Source organism: Neophocaena asiaeorientalis, unplaced genomic scaffold, assembly GCF_003031525.2.
Source record: "Neophocaena asiaeorientalis asiaeorientalis breed wild unplaced genomic scaffold, Neophocaena_asiaeorientalis_V1.1 scaffold479, whole genome shotgun sequence".
Taxonomy (NCBI): domain Eukaryota; kingdom Metazoa; phylum Chordata; class Mammalia; order Artiodactyla; family Phocoenidae; genus Neophocaena; species Neophocaena asiaeorientalis.
In genome coordinates this window covers 3332356-3357183 of record NW_020173774.1, presented here as the reverse complement: position 1 = coordinate 3357183, position 24828 = coordinate 3332356, and the positions used below count along the sequence as shown (strand labels likewise).

At 51.5% G+C, this 24828-nt stretch overlaps 1 protein-coding gene across 1 annotated transcript in view; it reads left to right on the top strand.

Annotated features, from left to right (window-relative positions):
• Nucleotides 1–24828, top strand: part of DSCAML1 (DS cell adhesion molecule like 1) — a 340859-nt gene that overhangs the window by 220679 nt on the left and 95352 nt on the right. Inside the window, exon 5 of the mRNA XM_024751739.1 lies at nucleotides 20832–20978. Within this exon, the coding sequence (XP_024607507.1) occupies nucleotides 20832–20978 (147 nt within the window). The remainder of the gene's footprint in view (nucleotides 1–20831; nucleotides 20979–24828) is intronic.

Below are 24828 nucleotides of genomic sequence, written 5' to 3'. Positions count from 1 at the left end.
CTCGTCTGTCAGGCACCAGGACTCCTGCAAAAGCTCATACCGTCTTCCTGCTGCCACCCCTCCCGGTTCCCCGCCATCCTCCACACTTTGCCGGAGAGCTTTTCATGAATCAGAGTTGATCACAGTGGTTAAGCTGACAGGTGTGCAGCGCTGACTCTGTGCCTGGCTCCTGAACCCCCAACGTGACACTTTCTCCTCAGCAGCCCCTCCGTGCAGAGCCTACAAGGCAAGCTCTTGACACTGTAGCCCCATCATGTCATTGCCTCCCAAGACCTTGCTTCCCAGAGGCTCCCTGCGCTGTCATGCCTTACGCCTTCACCCCTACACCGGGAGGCAGACACCGCCATTCCAGGAGGAGTCCTTCCGGCCCCAGCTCAACGGTGACCTCCCCTGTGACAGAGCAGTCACTTGGTCCTCTGGGCTTCCCCGGCACCTCAGGCCATGCCTCTCAGGGAACTGCTTCTGGGTCTGAATCCTTCTCCTCCAACTGTGACCCCTGGGAGTCAGAAGAGTTCTGGTCCACCCATCATTACCCAGCACCTGCCACATAGCACCGGGCGTCCAGACCCGAACAGATCTTGACCTTCTAGGAGCTTGCTGTCTAGAGGGAAGAGAACATGAACACAGCCACTCTCGAGAAAAGTGGTAAATACCATGAGAGAGTTGGGTGTGGGGTGCTAGGGCAGTCCTGACAAAGGGTAACTCACCCATCCAGGACAATGCCCAACCTGAATGCAGGAGGCCATGGAAGAAGCTTTTGGAACAATCAAGGAGGTTGCTCAGAAGGAAGGGCTTGCAGAGGGCCTGGCGTGCACAAAGGCACAGAGCCTGGCATTTCCAGGAGATACAAGGTTCCATCGTGTCAGAGAAGTTTGAGCAGGAAGATAGTAATACAAGAGGCAGGAGGGGTGGAAGCAGCCAGAGGTGATGAGCTTTAGAAACTGTCTCCATTAGGATGGTGTTTGGCTGCATGTAACAAAAAGGCAATGGCTTAGCCAAATTGAAGAGTAGTTTTTCTCGTATAATGGAGTCTGGGTACAGGTAGCTTAGGGCTGGCCCAGTTGCTAAGAAACTAAACTCCTTTTCCCTTCCCACTCTGCCATCCTCATGACTGCAAGACAGCCTCTGTGCTTCTGAGCCACATATCCATCTTTTTAGCAGGAAAAAAGGAGGAAGGACAATGGTTAAAAGGTTTGTGCCAATAGAATCTGCCCTTTTGTTATTATTTTTAGTTATGTTAGAATACAGAGAACATAAAACTTGCAGTCTTAACCATTTTCAAGTGTATGGTACAGTGGCGTTAGGTATATTCGCATTGCCGTGCATCCATCTCTAAACAGTAATGTTTAAGTTCAGTTTCATTCTGCAAAACTGAAACTGTACCCATTAAGCAACAACTCCCCATTTTCCCCTGCCCCCCGCAAACCCCGGGCAACCAGCATCCTAATTTCTCTCTCTATGAAGTTGGCTATGCGAGGTTCCTTATATAAGTAGAATGATACACTTTTTGTCCTTTTGTGCTTGGCTTACTTCACTTAACATAGTGTCCTCAAGGTTCATCCGTGTTGTAGCACGTGTCAGAATTCCTTTTAAGGCTGAGTAATGTTCCATTGTATTTACAGACCACATTCTGTTCATCCATTTGTCTATGGATGGACACTGGGGTTGCTTTCACTTTTGGGTTATTGTTCGTCATAATGCTGTGAAGATGAGTGTACAAATATCTTTCAGAGTCCCTGCTTTCAGTTCTTTGGGGGATGTACGTAGAGGTGGGATTGCTTGATCGCATGGTAGTTCTATTTTTAAACCTTTGAGGAGCCACCATACTGTTTTCCATAGTGCTGCATTATGTGACATTCCCTCCGGCAGTGCACAAGGGTCCAGCTTTTCCTCACCCTCACCAACGTTTGCTGAGGGGCTTGGATTTGACCTTGAACTTGACCTCTAAAAGATTTTAAGCATCTTTGTATCTGGCCCTAATTTATCACAGCACCAGATATACAGCAAGTGCTCCATAAATGTCTGTTTCATGTTTCCCTGACTTCTTCCCTGACTTCCTTCTCCACACCCCACATATCCTTTAGGACCCACCGCGAGTCCTAAGTCCTCCAGGAAGCCCTCCCTCATGGTGCCGGCCCAGGGTCTTTGCCTTTGTTACTCATCCACAGGACTTTTTGTCTGGCCCTTCACACTGTGCCTTTGGGTATTTGTGGGGGCGAGGGAGGCACCCTGACTTGAATTCTTCTCATTGCTCCTTGGATCTGACCCCTCTGACCCACCTGGATGCCAAGCTTCTTGATGATGAGGACTCTGTCCTTGACCTCACTCTTTCCCCAAGCCAGCCTGGGAGAATATTGAGTGCAACGTGGGCCCTTAATAAACAGATATTAAGTTTGTGCCAATTGAAGTCCCTTGTGATTGCCTAGTCAAAGACAAGCCCATGGAGTGATCTTCTGGCAGCAGAAATGACCCTGGATTTGAAACTAACGGTTCAAGACTGGCTTCCCACTTCCACCTTGTTACGTCCAGCAAGACACTTAACTTACTACCTTAACTTCAAAATGGCCCCAAACATCACTTCTGTGTATGTAAAATGTTCACAGATTACAAGGTCCTCTTGCCTACACTGTCCTTTTTAATCCTGACAAGGACCCTGTGAAGTAGGTAGGGCAAGATTTATTTAATCTCTATTTTTAAGATGAGAAAATGATTGCTCAGAGAGGTTAAGTGGTTTGCCCAAAATACCAAGCTGGGAAGCGCCAGAAAGGGCCCTCTAACTTCCTAGGCCCTGTAATCCCATCCCCGCCCCCCTCCCAGGGGGCGGGGCCACAAGGAGAAGTGAGAGGCCGGCAGGAATGTGCTTAGCAGACCCATGGTGTGCTTTGCTTTGTCAGCATCTACACAGATGGGGATGGTCCTCTTTGACCCATGGGAGATGGGACGAGATGGAGATACGGTCAAAGAAAGAAGTTTGAGAGCCTGCTTTTCTCCGGTCACCTGTGGGTTCAGACAACTGGCGGGACAGGGAGGGTCCTGCCATCGGGGAGGAGGCTAAGACAGCAGGGACTTAGCCATCAGGGAGGGGTTTTGCCCCTGGCCTCTAGGGCAGGGACAGGTGGGGAGTCCTCTTCCCCCAGACGCCTGCCACTCACACGCCTACTTCACGGAAACCTGCAGTCTCTGTAACCACGGCTCCCCTACCTCTCTCCTTCCTTCTCCAGGGCTAAGCCCCCATCACACGCTCCCCCTACCTCCTCTTCCCCCTCTTGTTCTCTCCTTTCAAAAGCATAATGAGTTTGATAAGAAATTGTCTTGTTAACAGGATTAGCCACGGAAATCTCTTGTCCCCTCCCATTCATCCTGTGATGCTCCCGTCTCATGTTCTGTAATTTTCTGCTGGTATCAGGAGCTCCGGACCACCTCAGGGATATTAATTCCTATTTGTTCTTTGATCCCGTGACTGCTGATGTGCCAGGACACCCCACACAGCCGCTGGGCCACAGAGGCCTTGTGGGGAAATTACCCCGAGGCCCTCACTGGCTGTCTCCCTCCAGAGTCAGCCGCTTTCTGATTTTCTGCCGCTGTTACCCACCCCCTCCCACCCCCACTCCTACCTGCCTCAGCTGCCAGTTCTGGGGCAGCAACTACCTCGAACTTATGGGCCAAGGAGGCAGATCTGATGCTGGAGCTTACCTGGCAGAAGAAATCATCTACTCCTTTCCTTCCCTTTCTACCCCTCCCCACATGCGCATCCCTCAGAAGACTCTAGAGAGGGAGAATGCAGAGGTAGTTCAGCACAGTGGATGAGAGTGTTGAACTTCCTGGGTCTGTGGCACAGACAACAACTTGGCCAACCCCTCTGAGCCTCCGTTTTCTCATCTGTACATTGGGGTTGATCATGCCCATCTGTGGTAACGCACAGAGTATATAGTACCTGACACATAGTAGGAGCTCAATTCATGCTATTTTCCTACTCTGTTCTTTCGAGACAGGAATTTACTGAGGCTGGGGTATACAGTTCTCGGGATTTACCAAGAAATTCTTGTTCAGCTTTGAGTTATATCCCCGAACTCTTTCCTTGTGCTGATTTCCTCTGATCTCTGCCCTCCCAAAGTTCTTGCTCTTTACATGTTTTTAGGGACTTATGCAGAGGAATCTTTATGGCCCCTTCAACCCAAAATATTAATTAAAAGAAAGCTCAGCGTATAGGGTGAATCCCAAGAAGGGGTAGCAGGAGAAGAAAGGAATTGCCTGTCCTATGCCCCTAAACCACGGTCAAGAACAGAGCAGAGAGGCATCCTGAGAAAGAGATCAAGTCCAGAATAGTCTTGACCAAGGGCAAGAGGGTCACGCTGGACAGAAACCCAGTCTCTGGATCAGTAGGAAATTTACAGGAAGAGACAGACACCCAGGGAGTGGAGCCTGGGGGAGGAAACCTACCCGGGGGGTAGGTAGGAAATTGCCCGAGTGGAAAGAGGGGAGACCGGAGCTAAATCTAGGTTAATTTGGAAACAGTTTGTGATCGATTGCACAGAAAGTGCCAGAGGGTGAGAGGTGGGAAATTGCACCTGTCTGGTGAATGAGCTCAGAATTCCAAGCGTGTGGGGAAACTGGGGAGCTGGTGCCAATCTGGGCAAGGGGGAGGTGGCAGCGTGTGCCCAGGGAGCTGGTAGGGCCAGAGCTGTGCTGAGAGGACGCGGGCAGTAGCCAGGGCCAGTGTCACGCTCGGAACACATACACGCAAGGACACAGCCCTCACTGTGTGCCTGGCCAAGGGGGAAGCGTGTACCTACGTTTCTTGTTTCTCGTTTAATGTTACACCTCCCCGAAAGATGGCCATTGTCAACGGCTAATGTTAATTACAGACCTTGGGCTTCCAGGCCAGGCCCATGGAAATCCTTTGTGGGGATTTGCTGCCTCTGTCCTCGAGCAGCTGTGGAGTCACGCAACCTGGACTCCAATCCCATTTATGTTGTTTTCTAGCAGTGTGACTTGGGCAAGTTTCTGCAACTCCACGAGCTCGCTTTCCTCACCTGTAAGATGGGGATGATATTTGCTGCTCTCAGGATTAAACTGAGGCCATGCACTTGAAGTATGTAGCCCTCTGGCTGGCACATAATGGAGATCCGTAAATGAGAGGTACATCCCTATCACCCTCCCCTTTTCATCCCGCATGCATTGCTGCCAAGGAAGACAAGCCACCGATGCATTTTTTAAATCAACAATACAAATAAGCATATGATGAAAGCCGGGTAAAGGGTACAGATATTACAGGTTTAGGGGAGGAAGAGATGACAGAGGGCTGGGTTGGGGAGGGGCGCCTCCCGGGAACATAGGATGTAATTAAGAGCCCAAAGGTGCTGAGATTGTACGGCTTTGGGGGAAAAAAATGAGTAGGCCAGTAGAGTTGGGGCAGAGTGCTTCTGTGTTCACATCATTTCAATGAGACAGACTTGCTTTGGGAGCTGATAAGACACAAATGTGGATGGGACTGTGACCATGTCTACCTTTCCTGATAAGCTCCCTGGCTGGCATCACTGGGGTGCCACCCAGTCATGTTGATTAGCCTGTAAATAAAAAAGGTTGATGTTCAAAAACAGCAGAATTGCCTCTGGAGCAATCTAGAACCACCAACACGAGTGGCCACTCCAAGCTCCCGAGTGGGTTGAAGTAGACGTTAGATGGAGCAATGAGAGCTATCGCTTATTGAACCATCGCTGTGCAGGCAGCAGCCAGGTGCTTTCATTCTTGCAGCAGCTCCAGCTCTGATTGGAACTATTATTAGAGGAGAGGAAATGAAATCAGGTTAGGTAAGTTGTGCAAGATCCCACAAAAGTCTGGCTGACTTCAGAGCCTAAGTACTTACCATGGAGGCAGAAAGGCTGAGGTTCATACACTCACTCCATTCATCATTCATTCAACAAATGTATTTTGAGCACCACCACTTGCAGGTGTTGTACACAAAACTGAGCCTGGAGCAGTGGACAGGGGGCAGCCCCTGCCCTCATGGAGGCCACGGTCTCACGAACATGCACTGGGCCAGGCCTGGGAGGCAGAGGTGGACGGACCTTCCAGCTGCTCTTGGCCCTCGGGGGCTCTGACCACTCATCATGGGAGCATCATCTCTGCAGCGTGTGGACCCTGGACCAGGCAGGCCTGGGGGTGGGAAAGTGGTGGATCGGGAGGCAAACGTAGGAAGGACGGAGGGATGGTCTCCCCTGCCATCTCAGCGCCATTAGAGCCACATCAGATGGCTTTGAGGGGCCATAGTGCCATGTCCCTTTTAGCCACACCCCCTTCTGGGACACTGTAAGACCAACTTTCTCATTCCCATTGTCACCAAACAGAGCCCCAAGGAAGGAATAGGACAAGAGGAGAAATGAGCTTCTGTGAGGCACCACCTCCGCCACAGATCATTGAGGCCTCTCAGTGACCCTGCGGGGTAGGTGTCATCAGCACCACCTTCTAGACGAGTGGTGGAGGCTCAGTGGGCTCCTCTCCAGGTCACGCAGCTACTAAGTGGCAGAGCGGCTCTCCCCGCTGCAGTCCGATGCTCTACTGGTCGTGTATTTGCAGTATCCTGGCCCACGGGTACTGGGGGTTCAGAAGAGTGACGCGCAGTGTCTTTAAGGAACCTGCATTCTATCGGGGATATAAGAATGATCCCACAGAACAGGTGGGAGCAATCCAAATGGGAAACTTGAGGCCCTGTCTGCAGAGGGGGAGAAGGTCTGCACTAGCTGGACTCTCCAAGGAGACTTCTAGAAGAAGGAGGGTTTGAGAAGGACCTCGCTGGGTGCAGGGGAGGTGGGAGGCAGTCCACGTGGGAAGGAACCGGTAGGAATGCCCATGGTACCAGGAAGTTATCATAGGAAAAGCATGGCTTTCGATTCTGGCAGCTCCGGCTTTGTGCTTTGGGGCAAATTGCTTTGAACTCTCTGATTCTCAGTTTCCTAGTCTATTAGAGGGGAAGGAAAAACCCTCAGCCTCAATAAACCTGCAGCAGGATGAAAGGAGCTAAGGTATCTTATCGGGAAGTCCCCGGCACAATGCCTGGCTTCCATCCCGTTGTACTGAGCCTTTACCCCAGAGCGGGGGTGTCGGGGGGCGACGGCCAGGACCCACCCTGCCCTGCCCTCAAGAGGCTTACAGTCTAGGGACAATGTCAGGTCTTTAGTGACTCAGTACAGCTGTGGCAAGTATGCAGCGAAGAGGACAGGAGACAGAAGACTGGTGGGAGGGTCTTAGGGAGGAAGGGAGTGTGAGCTGAGCTCCAAGGGGTGGGTCAGTGGAAACTTTGGGAAAGAGGTGGCTAAGTGTCCCGAGTAGCAGCAAGGCTTGGAAAGAAGGCAGGAGCTGGGTACCGTGGAGGACAGAGGAAGGCTGGTGTGGCTGGAGTTGGGGCCAGGGCCAGACATGGAACTAAACAGGGCCAATGGAAGGGTGGTGGGCTTTGGCTGCCCTGTTAAGGATTTTGGTCTTTATCTGAAGAAGAAGAGGAAGCTTACGAGATGGTTTTCAGTGTGATCAGATGTCCATTTTAAGAGGATCTGGCTCTAGCGAGGGGAATAAATTGAATGAGGCCACAGTAGGTACGGACACCTAGTAGGTAGGCCTCTGATCCCTAGTAGGCTGTATATGGCACACACAGTATGCTGTGGGGACAGTCCACTTCCGCAGGGAGTAAGGCCCTGGGGTCACAATGGATCTCCTACGCCTGATGCTTCAGAGCCACCCAGGGTAAAAGAAAACTCACAGCTACTCAGTGGCCCATGGGAGTTCGGGGTGCGGGTGGTCATTCAGGGGGAGGGACACAGGGGTGGGGGCCTTAAAGATGAGAGCAGGAGGGACGGTCACCATCCCTCCCCCTTCCCGAGGGCGGCAGCCTGGCTTTTGGGGTTCTGTCAAAGCAAGGCAGCCTTCCTGAATGGTAGTAACAGTTTTTTCTATGACACCATGAGCATCTGACACATGGCACAGGAGCTATGAAGCTCCCCCAGAGGGTACCATAAAAGTGTGGGCGGGGGCTCCGGGGGGAGGGTTGGAGGCCGGGCTCGGCCACGTGCAACAGGAGGAGGCCGGGGAAGAAAGAGGCTTATTTCAGCACCCTGTTATTATGGCATCTTGTTTTCATAGTTTGTTCAACAAACCTCTCTCCCTCTCCCTCTCCTCCCCTCGCCTCTCTTTTTTTTCATCTTCCTCTCTCAGCAAATCCATTTAAATGCAATTCTATTCTTAAAGCGCCCCTCTCATGCATGTCTAATGAATGTCAGGGAAATGCTATTACAATGGGGCCGAGGAGGATCCGATCGGCGGTGTGTGTACAAGTCATTTGAAAGGAAGCCTGGGAGCGCTCCAGTTTTATTACAGCATAATTAGAAATAAAATCTTGTTGCAATAGGAGAATGAGAGATGTGTGCTAACCCCGTGGTGGAGGAAGATAGAGCTGTGTTTAGAGAAAAGGACTCAGGGGGAGAGAGAAAACTAGCCATTGACCCTCTGTCCCGCTCCACCAAGGCTCTCCTGCTGGCTCCCCTCCCCAAGACGCTCCATCCTCACACCCCCTGTGACCCCAGCTCCCTGGGGGCCACTCCAGAGACAGTGCTTGACCCCCCCCCCCTTCTAGATCTCAGCTGCCCAGAGTGGTCAGTCGGCAAGGTCCTGGTGAGCTGAGCCTGGTGCCTCCCTGGAAATTTACACTCTCTCACCTATAAGAGGCCAGTTGTGGGCAGTTGGGAGGCGGTGGGAAAGGTTGGCTTGGAGGCTGAGACCCAGATCAAGTTCAGAGTGCCCACCTTACAAGAGATATACATTCATTTATTCATTCGATCGTTCAGTCATTCAACAGCCGCTAACCACTGCCTAACTGTGCCAGGTACTGTGCTGGGTGCATTCATTAACTCCTTTCATTCTCATAGGAAACAGGTTCAGAGTTCTCATCCAGCATATTCCAGCTCGAGAGGGGAACATAGTTCAAACCCCACTTCTGACTCAAGACGGGCTTTTTCTACTCCATCATGCTATCACCTTGCTGGGTCCTCCTGAGACACCTGTCTTCCCAGTAACCCCATCTCCTGTAGAGCCCCAAAGGCAGAGATAAAGATGGGGGATCTGGCTAATCCCTCCTACGGGGCAGAAATGGGCATTGCTCCCTAGTTCTGCGTCTTCTTCTCTGACTGCTCGCCCTCTTATCTCAGAGGTGGCAGTGGTGCTTGCTCCCCCAGGCCCCTGGGGACACGCGCATTGTGCCACCCACTCGGAGCCTGTCACGCTAATCCCCTGCCCAGCCTGACATCAGGCTTTGAAGATGAATGTGGGACCATGGTGTCTTCCTTGGAGCCCCTGTGCCAGAAAGCAGGTGGTGGACCTGTCACCTGCCACAAGGAGGTTGTTGACTTGTGACCCCCCGTCAAGCTCTGGCTGCCTTCCCCTCCCTCTTCCAGCCAGCCAGGGCAGGGCAGGGCAGGGTAGGGTTTGTGGCTCTGCACGCCGCGTACAAGCTCTCATAGCAAAGGTCCCACCTCCCATCCATCCAGACTCCCTAGGACCCACATGTGTTCACTCTGCCTGAATTCGGTTCCGTGGGGAAGAGCAGGGCCCGGAGACAGGAGGCCTCTCCCGACAGCTCCACTCTGACCCAGACTGGCTGCACGACCCTCTGCTTCCTCGAGTGTCCCATGCAGCGGTGTATCAGATTGAACGATTGATGGCGAGTGTGGACGAGGCCCTGTCTGTGATCAAAGGCCCGTTCCCCGCACCAGTGCCCTGCCCACCTCGTCCCTCCCTCTGCTCTTGGTACCCGTCGGGGGGCGGGGTCCTCGGGATCAGTGTCTCCCCACCCTCACGCTCTCACTCTCTGAACCCCACCTCTGTGGTCCGCCTGGTGACCTTCAGGGCCGGCTTGCCACTGTCCTCCTCCCCATTCCTACCCTACAGTCCTCACCCCAGTGTCTTACGGAGCAGGACCTGACTCCAGAATCTTAACACTGGAAGGGTCCTCAGGCAACAGCATGGCAGGAGGAGGAGGAGATTCATTTTCTAGGGCTTCGATAACAAAGTACCAGAGCAGGTGGCTTAAACAACAGAAATGTGTTTCTCATAGTTCTGGACGCTGGAAGTCTAAGATCACGGTTTAGTTTCCACCGGGCCTTTTCTCCTTGGCTTGTAGGTGGCCGCCCTCTCACTGTGTCTTCACGCGGTCTTCCCTCTGTGCCTGTGTATCCCTGGTGTCTCTCCTTCTTATAAGAATTGTCATATTGGATTAGGGCCTCACCCTTATGACCTCATTTAACCTTAATTACCTCTTTAAAGGCTCAATCTCCCAATACAGTCCCACTGGGGGTTAAGGCTTCAACATATGAATTTTGTGGGGACACAAATCAGTCCACAACAGGGAGGATCTAGGGCTTAAAGCCAGCCAGACCAGAGCTGGGACTTGACTTCAAATTCCAGACTCACATGTCACTGTGCTGCAACTCTCCCTCCGGGGCCTCGGTGGAGGGCTTGCAATCCTGGGGGTCCAGAGTCCAGGGAGAGCAGAGGAGGCAGAACAGGGCCTTGGCTTCCCTTGGGCTTTTCAAACCCAGGCTAGCAGGTTCCCCCAGGGCCCTCACCCTCAGCAGGAATAACAAAGGTGTGAGAGGAGGGTGCTCTGCACAGTCAGCCTCAAGTAGCTCCCGGTAGGCTGCGCTCGTGTTGGCGCCCAGGCAGGGCTAATCCTGCCAGCCCAGAGGTGTTGATCATCCCCACCTACCCTGCCGCTGGGAGGAGACAGCAGCCCTGCCACTGGGCTGAGTTATCTCATTAGTCCATGCACCACCCACAGCCTCCAAGCGGCAGGGTGACCACATTGTTTTGATAAATCTCTATGGGATAGAGCAGTAACTGGTAACCTTACTGACTGCAATTTCTCTCTGGGAATTGGGAGGCCCCAGGGGGCCAAGTGAGGCATCCTGAAGCCACCCCAGGAAACTTAGGGCTGTGACAGATTAAGCATCTCTTCTCTCGCAAGAGAGACCGGATGCTTTTTCTGACCCCAGCCAAAGCCTGGTCTCAGGGCAAAGCTCCGTCCATTCCTCCGCACCTCCCCTCCCCCACTCCATACCTCCCACTGCCTCCTGGGACCTTCCTTGCAGGGGCGAAGGAGGCGGGCAGAGCAGAAACCCCCATCCCTAGCCTCTGGTTTTCCTGCTTCAGGAAGGCATCTGATTCCCAGAGCCAAGAATCATCTCTACCGCCAGGATTCATCCATTCAACAAAACACCTACACAGATATCTATACCCCGTGTATGTGTTATGGACACATACTCCCTGTGCTTTTACACACTTCGCATTACGGTAACAACCCCTCCTTACACGTGTAGAGCGCAGTATGTGTCACAACGCCCTTTCATGGCCATCATCACGTGGGCACCACAAGCGAACCCTGTGAGCCATGGAAACCAGGGGTTATTGTCCCCAGTGTTGGGATGAGAGAACAGAAGCCCAGAAAGGTTAAGGGATTTTCCTAAATCTACCCAGTTGGTAGGTGGTGGGTCTCAAATCTCCCGTTTCTGACTCCAAATACAGTGTTCCCTACAGCACCCCTCTGAGCATATGCCCCACCACCCAAGCCGCCAACCCCTTCTGTGTCCCCTGTGGTGCCCCATAGGCCCATGCACGGCTCCCCAGCAGTGTGCATGCCAGCACGTGCACTTCGTTCCCTCACAGACAGGTGCAGCCCCCTGCCCACGAGCCCGCCCTCCTGCTAACACATAGAACCCGGAGCCAGCAGAGTTTCTTCATTCCCTGAGTCCTCCCAAAACGGATGACCACCTAATAGCCCTGACCTGTTGCTTCACTGCACACCAGCCTCCCATCCTTTCAGTCAATAACTGTATGCTGGTCACACCTCGCCCTCTCTGCTCGCCCACCACTCCTGCCCTGACTAGTGAGAAGGAAGCCTCTTCCAGAAGAAGCAAGGGGCCCGGCCACTACCCAGGAGGGATGGAGAAGTCTGCCCCGCAGGGAAGGGGTGAGCCAGAGCTCCTCCAAACCGCAGCACCCGCTGTCCTGGCAGCTGGGTTTGGGGAAAACAGCTCTCGATTTGTGTTCAGGAGACCCAGGTGGGAGTACCGTCTCTTCCACTTACCGGACGAGTCTCTGCCCAAGCCAGCGTCCTCGTCCGTGAAACAGGAAGAGCAGCACACGCTTCCTAGGCCAGTGATGACACTTAAGAGAGGGATGTACATCAAGGGAAAGTGCCAAGCCCAGAGCCTGGTACACAGACACCCACTGATTCATGCCCCTTGGGCCGTCCTTCCTGCTGAGTTTGTAAAACAACTGAAGACAAGTCACCGGCTAAGCCTGGATCCCTCTCCCAACCCGGGTAGACGCTGCCCGGGAGGGGTCCCCAAGGGCGCCGGAGACGGGAAGTTCACAGCTGCAGGTCCCTGGACAGAGGTCTCCTTTCTCAAAGGCCCCAGCTCCGGAAACCTCTAAGACCCAGGGGACTGAGCTCACCTCCAGACAGGCAGAGGCAGAGCCACTCAGGGAAGCTCAGTTCTCCAACTTTCCTGTCCGCAGAGGGGCAGGGTGCCATGCTGCCGCCACTGCCGTACTGCATTACCTCTGGTCTGAATGTTGGCCCCTGGGACTCTCATGTGGTTCCATCCCAGAACCAGTGGGCTCTGTCGTTAGTAATTTCTCCTCCGAGCGAGGGTAGCATTTCTGCTCCAGTCACCTAAGGAAGAGGCAGGTCTTGGTCAGGGAAGGACAGTGGGAGGCCAGCCTCAGGCTGGCTGGAGATGGAGTGTCCGTGTCCCTCCTTCTCCCTGGGCCCTGCTGCCCTGGGTCTCCTCGTGTTTCACGAGCTCCTGGGCAGCGTGAGGTCATCCCCTGCTGCGGGCCTCTCCCTTAAGATGAGTCAGCCAGAGTGTACGCTCCAGATTGCCCAGCTTGTGTCACCATCTGCTGATTTCCCTCTTGTTAGCTCCAAACCATCAGTCTGGTTTTGATGTGCCCGCCTGTAGCTGGGGAACCGAGACAAGGACCAAAGTGGCCTAACCGGGGAGCAGAGGCCCAAACCTTGGCAGCGGGGGCTAGAGGGAGAAGAGACCCCGGGGTGCGGGGGACCTCAGGACAGGACTCCAGGCTAGAGATCCAGCTGTCTCAGCTCATTGGAAGTGCCCCTTTACTGTAGGATTCATTCAGCCGACACATGTTCACTGAGCATCTACTGTGTGCCAGCACGTTCTGGAGCTGGGATACTAAAATAACTCCTTCTCTCAACGAGAAGGGCCATGTGCTCTGAAGACAGGAAGGCAGGGTAAGGAATTGGGCAGGAACGTGGCACTCAGCCTAATTTTGATAGAGGCGTCAGGCAAGGCCTCGCCAAGGGGTTGGCATTTGAGCAGAGATCTGAACAGGGCCAGGGGTGAGTCAAGGAAAGAGCATTCCAGGCACAGAAGGAATAGTCACAGCAAAGGCCCTGGGGTAGAAATGAGCACATGCACACTGATTTGAGAACCATTGTAGTAGGTGATCTTCTAGGGGTCTTGCTGCTCTGATTTCTTTAAGCTAGGAATTTATAACTTGCTGGGAGGGACGGACCTTAAAGAGGATCAATTTATCTCCCTCACTTAATACTTAAATCTTCCATGCAATATCTCAGCCAAGTGCTTCTTCAGCCTCTACTGAATTACCCCTGATGACAGGAAACTCACTACCTCACAAAGACACATTCCAATTCTTTATAATCTTGACCTTTAACATTTTAACTGTGGTAAAATACATATAATGTAAAATTTACAATCTTAACCATTTTAAGTGTTAAGTCCAGTAGCGTTTCAGCTCAGTTTAAGTTCATTGTCATCTTGCAAAACTGAACCTCTAGACACATTAACAACTCCCCATTCTGCCGTCCCTCTAGCCCTTGGCAGCCACCATTCTACTTTTTGTTTCTAAGAATTTCACAATTCTAAGTACCTCTTATAAGTGGAATCAATCACACAGTGTTTGTCCTTTTGTGTCTGGCTTATTTCACTTAGTATAATGTCCTCAAGGTTCATCCATGTTACAGCATGTGACAGAATTCTTTTCCTTTTTAAGGCTGAATAATATTCCATTGTATCTATATACCACGTTTTCTTTATCTATTCATCCATCAATAGACACTTGGGTTGCTTCCATCTCTTGGCTATTGTGAATAATGCTGCTATGACCATGGGCGAACAGACATCTTTTCGACAACCTGCTTTCAATTATTTTGGGTATATGCCCAGAAGTGGATTTGCTGGGTCATATGGTAATTCTATTTTTAATTTTTTGAGGAACTGCCATACTATTTAATCTTGACTTCTGAATGTTCAAAAGTAGTTATTTTTAAAAGTCTAATTGAATATAGTAGAAACAGTGATTAGCAGTGGCAAGAGGTCTGCCAGATGTACAAACACTCAGAAATGGGAGTGGGCTAATCTGGGAAGGCTTCCTGGGAGAGGTAAATTTAGAGCTGGGATCTGGCTTTTCTGAGTTGCACATGGGGATAAAACAAACTTAGAGTTGGGGACGTTTCTTTCATTCATTTATTCATTCATTTACTCATTCATTCATTCTAGAAATATTTATCAAGGGCCTATTTTTGTGATAGGCACTGTTTTCACACTGAGTGAAATGGGAAAACATTGAGGGGTTTTGAGCAAAGGAGCCACATGGTCTGACTTAGGTTTTGAAGCGTCACTCTGGCTGCCTCCTAGGAATAGACAGAGGAGGGGCAGGGCGAGTTAGGAAGCTGCTGTCCCTGCTTCACTCAGTAATTCCCTTCCTTTGCTCTACAGGTTGAAGGGGGATCTATCCAGGTCACACCTTCCAGCAAACCCTTCCTCCCCTCTCCTCTGCCCGGGACCCTCTCCCCACCAACTCACCCTCACACCTCCCTGAGGGCAGGGAGAGGGCCCCACCTTTGCAGAAGACAGATTTTCTCTCCCAGCCCTGTGGGGCCACCAGGAGCCCCAAGGTTTCTGTCCATTACCTCTCCGGGACTCCTGCAGCTCTGGGGAGTCTCCAAGGTCCAACTCTCTGACCTCTTAGAAAAAGACAGAAAAGATGTTCTCGGCTCACTTAGCATGTGTGTGCAAGGCCTCTGAATTGCCAAGGAGGGCCTCCTTTACTTCCAAGCTACTGAGAGGAAGGGGGAGGCTTTGCAGGGAGCCTGGCCACAGGGAGGGGTGGAGAGCCCCCCAGCGGTGTGCAGTCCACCATCTCCCTGAGATGGAGCCACTTGTGACGACATTTAACGAGTGCCACCCGTGTGCTGGAGACTTTCCCATGCAGTAACTCATCTTTCATCTAATTCTCCCAACAACTCTGTGACCTAAGTCCTAGTTATTATCTCCGTTTTCCTGAAGGAGAAATGGAACTCAGAGAAGTCTGGTGTGATCACAGAGACATCCATTTCCAGAGTGAAGGGGACTTAGTTTTTCTAATCCAGTTGTTCTCCACCCTGGCTTCATATTACATCACCCAAAAAGCTTTTGTAAAATACCAGGGACTTCCCTGATGGCGCAGTGGTTAAGAATCCGCCTGCCAATGCAGGGCACATGGGTTCGATCCCTAGTCCGGGAAGATCCCACATGCGGTGGAGCAACAAAGCCCGTGAGCCACAACTACTGAGCGTGTGCGCCTAGAGCCGGTGCTCTGCAACAAGAGAAGCCACTGCCATGAGAAGCCCGCTCACCACAACAAAAGAGTAGCCCCCGCTCGCCACAACTACAGAAAGCCCATGCACAGCAACGAAGACCCAACGCAGCCAAAAATAAATAAATTTAAAAAAAATACCAATTTCCAGGGCACACACCCAGAGATTCTGAGTTTAATTTTTAAAACTTCTTAGGTGATTCTAATGTACAAACACAGTTAAAGACACATACCTCCTCCACCCCTCCCCTCTTTGTATGGGTGGGAAAACTGAGGGCCTGAGAGAGGACTGGACTTCCCTAGGGTCACCCTGTATCCGTTTCCCAAGGCTGCCTTAACAAATTACCGCAAACTGGTGGCTTAAAGCAACAGAGATTTACTGTGTCATGGTTCTGGAGGCCAGAAGTCCAAAGTCAAGGTGTGGGCAGGGCCCTGCTCCCTCTGCAGGCTCTAGGGGAGGATCCCGCCTTGCCTCTTGCCTGGCTTCTGGGGTCGCTGGCAATCCTTAACTTTTCTTTGCTTGTAGATACATTACTCCAATCTCCGCCTCCATCTTCGCATGGCCTCCTCCCTGTGCGTGTGCACCTGTGTCCAAATTTCCCTCTTCTTATAAGGACACCAGTCAGATTGGATTTAGGATCGACCTTAATCCAGTATGACCTCGTTTTAACCTGATTCTATTTGTATTCACAAGGTCTGGGAGGACATTAACTTGGGGGGACACTATTTAACCCAGTATATACCCCATCATTAGTGGCAGAGCTAGGGCTCCAACTCAGTCTCCTAAGTCCCAGTCCTGGGCTTGTCCCCCAGTGCTGGGTGGCTCGGCCCCTCTTCATCCTCCTCTTCTCACTAATGGCTTCCATCGAGCCCCCTCCCCACCCTTCACCAGCCCTCAACACTGAAGGCCAAAGCTTTCCTGGTGGAAGAACGTTCTCTTCTAACCGTGGAATCCCAGAGGGCGGATACCAAGTTCAAGACTTCTCCATGGAGCCCCGTTCAGTACCTAGGGATGCTCCACAAAGACTTGATAAATGGAGCCAAACTGAATTGAATGGATGACTGCTCCTTCGTGAGGAAGTGAGGACCCCATCAACAGAAGCAATCAAGCAGAGGCCAGCTGAGCGTATGCCCCTATAAAAGTGCTCTTGTTCTAGGAGAGTCAGCCTAGCACAGAGCTTTGGAAGAGCATAGGAAGTAGACTAATGGTCCAGGCTCTACCACTTATTAGTTGTGTGACTGTGAGTGGGTTATTTAACCTCTCTGTGCTTTGTTTAGTAAGCAACAATAATAACCATTTCAAAGGGGTGGGGGTTAAATGAGATAATGTTCCTAAAGCCCTTGGCCTAACATGTAACGGATGCTCAATAAATATTTAGCTTTAAAAAAAAAGGAGAGCTGTGCTCCAGATCACCAGGAAAAAGGGTAGTGAAGCAGGCTGGAGTATTCGAGCAATAATAAAAACAAGAAAAGGATTCATTAACCATGCGCAGCACTTCTCAGGTCGCAGGCGTGTTTCAGATGACACTGCAGACTTTGAGATGCACCAGTCAGGTAGCGCCAGTGGCAGAGTCTACATTTAGACACGGTTCCATATCCTGGTCCTCGAGCCTAAAACAAAGTGATCCTCCATGGGCACACTGTTGGCATTTGGGGTAGAACAGTTGTTGTTACTCTAACCTGACCGCTAAATGCCGTTGATACCCCCAAGTTATGGTGTCAACCAAAAATGCTCCCAGACGCACATGTCCAAACGGCCTCGGGCTGGGGGCTGGACGTGGTGGTCCTGGCTGCCACTCTGTCCTCCTCCAGGTGGACGCAGCCTGCCCCAAGGAGGAGGAAACAAGATGTGGAATAATGGCTCCTCTACCCAGTCCAAGGATAGCTGGTCCCACTTGGGCTGCGGAGGATGGGCTGCCAGACTGTCAGGGCGCCCCGCTGGAGCCCTGGCCCTTCTGAACCCCCCACCAGCTATCTGTGCCTCCTCCGCTCTCCACACCGTATGCCTCTCACTCCACAGGCCCCCTTCTCCTTCCTTCCCCAGCAGGGCCCATCATCTGATTCTCATCAAACATGCAGAACTGATGTTGCACAAGTCCCCCCCAGTGGGGATTAACATAATACCCCTGATTTCTCCTTCCCGTCTTGCTCGCTGCGCATCCCCCTGGCTGCGGCCGGCCTTTGTTTCAGGAGCGATACACTACATCTGGAAATGTTACGGCAATTAAGTATATGCACAAGAAGGGGGGAAGGGAGGGGGAAAATGAGGACAATGAAGGATGTGAGACATCAGATGCAGCAGCTGCTTGTTGCTATAGAAACCCCAGCTCCCCACCACCAGCATGGCAGCACCCCTCCCCAGCTTAAAATTCCTTAGGGCCCAGGGCACCGTTGTCAGCGTCGTTCTGGCGACAACAGGGTCCTAGCTGTCCAGGCTGGAGCACCTGTGGGTCGCTAGGGTTGATTTTAGGGTCTTTCCTGTTTTTCCTTATCCCACTGCCACCACCACCTCCAATCCTGATACTTCTGATTGGCAGCAACGCCCTCCAGTAGTTCTGCATTCCAGTCCCAGTTACATAATAAATTACGGGAGAGCTTCCGCATTTGACTTTGGGATGTCACAACATGGAGACAAAACGGCACATGCAGAGTCTGGTGGGGGAGCCAGGCTTTCTCCGTGCTTCCCGTGGGTCTTCTGACTGCTGGCAGCAGGGCCTGGCTCCCTCCCGCTTCCTTTTCATCTTTTACCCACAGCACTGAGCGGGAGTCTACAAGGTGTGGTCTGCGTGTTGGAGGGGGCGGGGCAGGGGTCCACAAGCTCCAGGCAGGCTGCCAGCTGGCCAAGTGCTCATCTAGGGGGATCCCAACAGGATGCCACTCAGCAGGGATCCGTGTGAAGTCCTGGACCTGGGCCCACATGGCCAGGTGTCCAAGGATGGAGAGAAGGAAAGTGGCCTAGCCACAGCTTGCAAACACACGACCAGAGCCTTTAGTTGCGGGCAGGGTATGAAGCAGTAGTATAATGGGTCTGCCTCCCCACCCCCACTCAATCTCCCCTAAAAAGTTAATGCAGCTTAGGCTGGAAGTTGGTAGCCCTGCTCTATTCTACCCTGGTCAGATAAGCTGACAGTTGGATCCCCACCAATTGGCAAAGTGCCTGCCACATAGCAGGTCTAGTCCTGTACAAAGATACATGGAAAGGAGATGGGAGGGAGGGAGGGAAAATTCAGAGATTTGTGGATAACCCAAAGTTTATTAAGCGAGAGATCAATCAGATTGATGAAGTTATTTAAAACCATACTAAATAACAATTAAAAAATAAAATCCAAAGACTGCTTAGCCTGATGAAAAGTCAAAGGGCGTGATAGCTGCCTTCCAGTTTGCGAGGGAGTGTGTCAGTAACACAGGTTTAGGCTGGTTCTGTAAGGGTCCAACAAGTAGAAACCAGGACCCATGGAGCTCGATGGTGAGCAAGGGAGAGCTTTCTCAAAGTCAGAGCTATCAACTTTGGAATGGGCCACTAAATAAGGTAGTGAGTTCCCCGGCCCTGGAGGTATTCAAATGAAGGCCAGGGAAGCTTTGTTAAAGATGTGGTCAAGCACATTCAGCTTTTCAACCCTGCAATTCTACAGCTTTCATTGCTGGAAAGTATCCTTTGGTGAGGTCCCTGTTTGCTGGTGCTGAGACCTTGGGCTTGTGCTTGGAGGGATGAGACACCACAGAATATTCCTAATAGGAGAGTGAACCAGTATCGGGGCTCTTGTCAGTGGTTGAGAGGGCTCACTCAGCACCCAGGTGGGAGGAAGCAGACCTCAAAATAATAGGATTTGAAGGACATGGGGCTACCCAAAATGTTTCCTTATGAAAGCCTGACAGTCCAATGTTAGCAGGTCCTTTGTATGAGGTCAACATTACCCTCTCCCCTGCAGCTTTCTTGTAAGTCATTTTTCGCTGTCCTGATTCTGATGCCCCCTCTGGTGAAAATGGCCGCCTGAGGTCTGCTATGCCCTCCTGGGGAAGCAGCTGTGACCCTAGAGAGCAGGCAGAGGGACCCTAGGTTAGCTTCTCGATCTCAGTCTAGCTGGGTCTTGGGTGGGAGACCATGAGCTTAGAGAGTCCCAAAGCCAGATGCAAGCCCCTCCCCAACCCTCAAGTCCACATTCTCCCCCTTTTAAAATCAGCCCTGACTAGCTCAAGTTCAGGGTTTGCCTTAGGACCTTGGACAAGAAAATCCACTCTACCTCGGAGTGTAGTCTTGTCTCGTAATCAGCTAAATGGGTGAAACTACTCTGTCCTTTCTGCTTCGTGCTGTCACGGCAGTGAGACCGTGGAGGGCGCAGTGCTGGCACCTTTGCCTTGAACAAAATGGTATCAAAAACTGTATGATGAATTAGTATCGTAAATCTGTGTCTCCACGCCCCCACTCCTAGTATAGCTTATCCTCAATAATTGTTTCTTGGGTGAATAAATGATGAAAACTGAGAGAAAGGGATTTAGGCTTGTGTTTAGGCTCAGTGCAAAGGGAGAGCTGGGAGCCTGAAGGCCTGAGTTCTGATCCACTTACTAGCTGTGTGATTTTAAAATGGAGATGACACCTCAAACAATTGTAAGAACAAGCAAGCAATGAACATTAGAGCTTTGCAAACTCTTGCAAAGAGATGGGAAAGATGAGGACTGATATTCACTAAAAGAGCACTCGCTGTGTGCCAGACACCTTATTATTTTTTAATAATAATAATATTCTAATAATAATAATACTCTATGAAGGATTATTTGCACCCTGTTGCACAGATAAGGCTCAGAGAGGTTAAGGAACTTTCCCAAGGTCACACAGCTAATAAGTAAAAGAGTCAGATTGGAACCCAGATCTTAGTCTGACTCCAAAGCCCAACATCTTCCTGTAAAAAGCTGAAGTATCTACATTTAAAGGAATAATCATTGTAATTTCTATTGATTTGCACATAGAAAATCCTCATTGGTTAGAGATGCTCTCCTGCCTTCAGCACTACATCAGCTTCACCCCCTTGTTTTCTCCATCACCTCCCCTCCCCTGGGCAGCAGTCCTGGCCTAGGAGAAGGCCACCTGCAGGCCCAAGTTGCTTCTGGTAGTGTGCCCAGCCAGAGGGGAGTAATCGACTGTGTCCTGATTATGTCTCCAGAAAACAGGTTTTTTATTACTTACCACGGCGGGCTGTACATCTCTGACGTGCAGAAGGAGGACGCCCTCTCCACCTACCGCTGCATCACCAAGCACAAGTATAGCGGGGAGACCCGGCAGAGCAACGGGGCCCGCCTCTCCGTGACAGGTAGGCGAGAAGGCTGGGGAGGAAGGGCACCAGCCCACCCCCGGGACTGGGTGGGCATGTCGGCACCACTGATCAGGGAGTCTGTTGTGTGTTCAGGGGATTCAGAGAAGGAGATTAAAGAACACAGGTGCAGAAACCACTGGGGGAGACCTTGTCCAGTTTGGTTTTGGGTATCCTTCATATAAGGACCGTACAGTTAAATTCTTTTCAGGAGTCTATACCTGAGAAAGCTTAACTCTCCTGAAGAATTGTTATTTTACCATTTATCAAATAATGAGGGATATGGAACCTATCCTGTCGTTCCTTTTTTGCCTTTGCTGCCAGGAAGTTCATAGATACGATCTGCTATGCAAACATAGTAATGATTCAATGGGATTGGATTGGATTAGGGAGATTTTGTATTTCCTTGTGTCCCTAAGAATTTTTTAGGATTCTATTCTATCTATTTTTGAATACATGTATGTCTTTTGTTATAGCCCACCTCACAACATTTGAAAGTAGGCAAACAAAAGGTTAAAAAAATAAATCACTAAATTAAATAAGGATTTTTATTCTGGAGTGATTATAGCTCCTTATGGAAGGATGAAAGCTAATATTTACTGAATCCCTCTGTGTGCCAGAAATTTCACTTATGTGCTGTATCTTAGGCACTATACTAGCCTGGTGAGGTATGCACTGCTCTCCTTATTTCTACAGGTGAGAAAACCAGAACTTAGGGAAGCCAAGCAACTTGCCCCAACTGTTTAACCAGTGGGAGGCACAGCCAGAATTCACACTGAGTCCCCTGACCCCAGCATCCTCCAGCTGCACACCCTCATGGAAGGGGCTAATCAAACACCACACACGTGCCCCAGTCACAGAAGAAAGAAGGGCACTTGGCGCTCTTCAAGGAAGGCTTTCTGGAATAGCACTGCGGACAGTGATCCACAGACATCATGACCTATGCAAGGCACGCTGGTATTTCCTACCACGTGCGTCGCGATGCACTCTGATATTTTCTATTCTATTCTATCCCATTTCAATTTATCTAAATGCTGGACGCAACTCACCAAATGGATTTCATAACTTCCTAATAGTTTGTGACCTGCAATTTGAAAATCTCTGCTCCTGTGGAGGTGGGATCAGAGTAGCTTTTGGAAGGGAGATGAACTGCTAGTCAGAACACCTGGGTTTGGGGACTAGCCCCCCACCAAATCATGCAATGTCTCTGGATCTCTGAAAAAGGAGCCAGATTAGGTGACAGCTCAGATTCTGTCTACCTCTGACATTCTGTGGTTTGGCGAGGACTACCCTGACCAGCAGGTGACTCTATCCAGGACCCCCTCTTATTTGCCTGGTGCATTTGGGGGCAAGAGCGGAAAAGCGGAAGCCAGGAGAGCTAGGATCGGGCTCTCTGATTCCCCCTTGTGTCTCCAGAGCCTGGCCCTGTGCCTGGCACATAGTAGGTGCTAGGTAAATATTTGTGGAATTAATCAGTGCCAAGGGAAACTGCGCTGTCACGTGGGGGAGGAGATGGGGCTGTGCTGTATGGCCCCATCGTTGTGGCTAGACCTTGCCATCTGCAGCCCAATTCCCAAACGTGTCAGTGGTTACCTTCCAGATTATAGGGACTTGTTTGTGTAGTGTTTTGCATCTCATTTGCATGCCTTTCATACGCTGTGGGAAAGGCACAGAAATCCTCCCTCCTGCAGGCCTGCTCCTTTCCCCTGCACGAATATTTAGCCCCTTCATCCTACTAATATTACTTCCACTCTTGTCCCTCAAAAAAGGCACCTTTTAAACTGGAGGATATGCCAAGCCTTCTCCTTCTGCTCTCATTGCCCACCAGCCGGGGATGGCGGGTGGGGATGCGGAGAATGGGAGATGCTACCAGAGACTCGGGGATGAAGCCCAAATAGGGAAACGGAGAAGCAAAGACAGGGAGGCAGCCAGACGACAAAAGGAGAGAGGCATGGGCACAGAGAGAGAAAAACATAGGGCAGAGAAAAACAGAAACCTAACAGAGAGACAAGGATAGACAAGATGACTGCGACAGGGTGGAAGACGTTAGGAGCGGAGGGGAAGGGGCCCCAGGAGTGACGCGGGCCCTGATGTGATGTGATGTGACAAGGCAATCTACAAGCAGCTTGTCTCGGCAAAAATGCAACTGATACCCAAGTGAGGCAGTGCAGAAGGAGATTCGTGTCAGGAGGGCTCAGGCCTCCGCCCAGGGCCTCACATTTCAGATCCACTCCCACAGTTGAGGGCAGGGGTCACTCCCAAGGCAGCTTTCAACTGAGATGTTTCACTCCTTAGTGGCCAGAACCCTGTGAGCTCCTGGGGCTGGTGGTCGGGAAGGGTGTCATCCCTCCCTGGCCAGAAGCTCCGGGCCAGCCCCTGGAATCAGGGATGGGAGATGCAGCTGCGTGTCCTGGCAGAGCTGGGCCCTGCCAAGGCACCTGGTGGCTGAGGGTGTCTGAGCCCGGCACACCCTAAGGGATGGCTGCCCCTCCTCCTCACCAGGTACAAAGGCAAGAGGAAGGGGCAGAATGATCCCTCCGCAGTGCCTTATCGATGGTCACTGGATGAGGGCAGCAACCACACCTGTGGTTTTCTCAGTTCTCACCAGGTGTTTGATTAAGTAATAGGGAGGGACGGGGGAAGGAGAGAGGGAGACGTATTGGAAAAAGGACTCAGGAATCAGACCAAGGTTTCAGTTTTAGCCTCAGCACTCACTAGCTGTACAACCTGGCATCAAATCAATAATGTCTCCAAACCTCAGCTTCCCCATCTGTAAAACGGGAGTGGCATGTTCTCCTTGGGGTTGTTGTGAGAATTAAACAGGGTGCCGCGCGTAGAAAGCTTAGCCTGGGGCCGAACACGCAGGAGGGGCTCAGCAGAGAGCAGCTGCTCTGTTTGTTGTGGCCGTTGTTACTGTTGTCGCCAGATTATTATTCCTCCTACATCTCAGGGGGCGGGGGCGGGGAAGGACTTTTCACTTTTCTGTTAATTCTCTGAAGAGGAGGCAGTTGTGAGAAAAGACTGAGCTCCCTAAAAATACAACCTAATAACCCTTCGTCACATCGAGGTGCTTTTTGGAGTTTACCAAGTGCTGTCATGGGCATTAGCTCTGTGGAAGAGGCACCATCATTTGCATTTATAAAGGAGGGCACCAGGGACCAGAGAGGCTGAGAGACCGGACCAGGGTTCCCCAGCTCACGGGGTGCCGAGCCAGGTGCAGAAGTCATATTCCAGGGCAGCACTGTTCAACCAGCTGGGAGAGGTCCCAGCAGCCCCCGACTCCGACCCCGGGGCACACTGAACCCCTACCCCCCGCCAGCCCAGCCCCAGCGTACCCCCAGAGATTTCTCAGGACCAGGCCATCTGTCTCCCAGCCCTGCACTGGCCCTGGCAGCCCCCGATCCCCCCAGGCTGTCACCATACACGCCACAGCATTTTACTTCTGCTCCAGAGTAATGAAAGAGGTTTCTTTCCCTCAGAATTTAATTTCACGCCCGAGACTTGGTGATTAATTCCAGCCCCACCCCCAGCCCCTTCCTCCACTGCCCCATGGGCCCCTCCACTTGTAAATTCTGCGGTGCGCCTCGGAATTTGTGTATTTTGCATCAATTAAGTGTCACATTGAGTAATTCTTCCCTGGCACTGGGTTTGTTTAGCCCAACCATTCCCACAGGATGGGGAAGAGGCCGCAGAAGCTGGCAGGGAGGGAGGGCGGGCGGGGGCAGAATAGTGATCGCCAGGCATGTCTGCGTGGTGGGTTAGTGTCACTCGAGCTCTTTGACACACATTTTGCTCTGTTGCCCACAACAGCCTTAGGAGATCTGGAAGCAGTGGTATCACCTCCACGTGC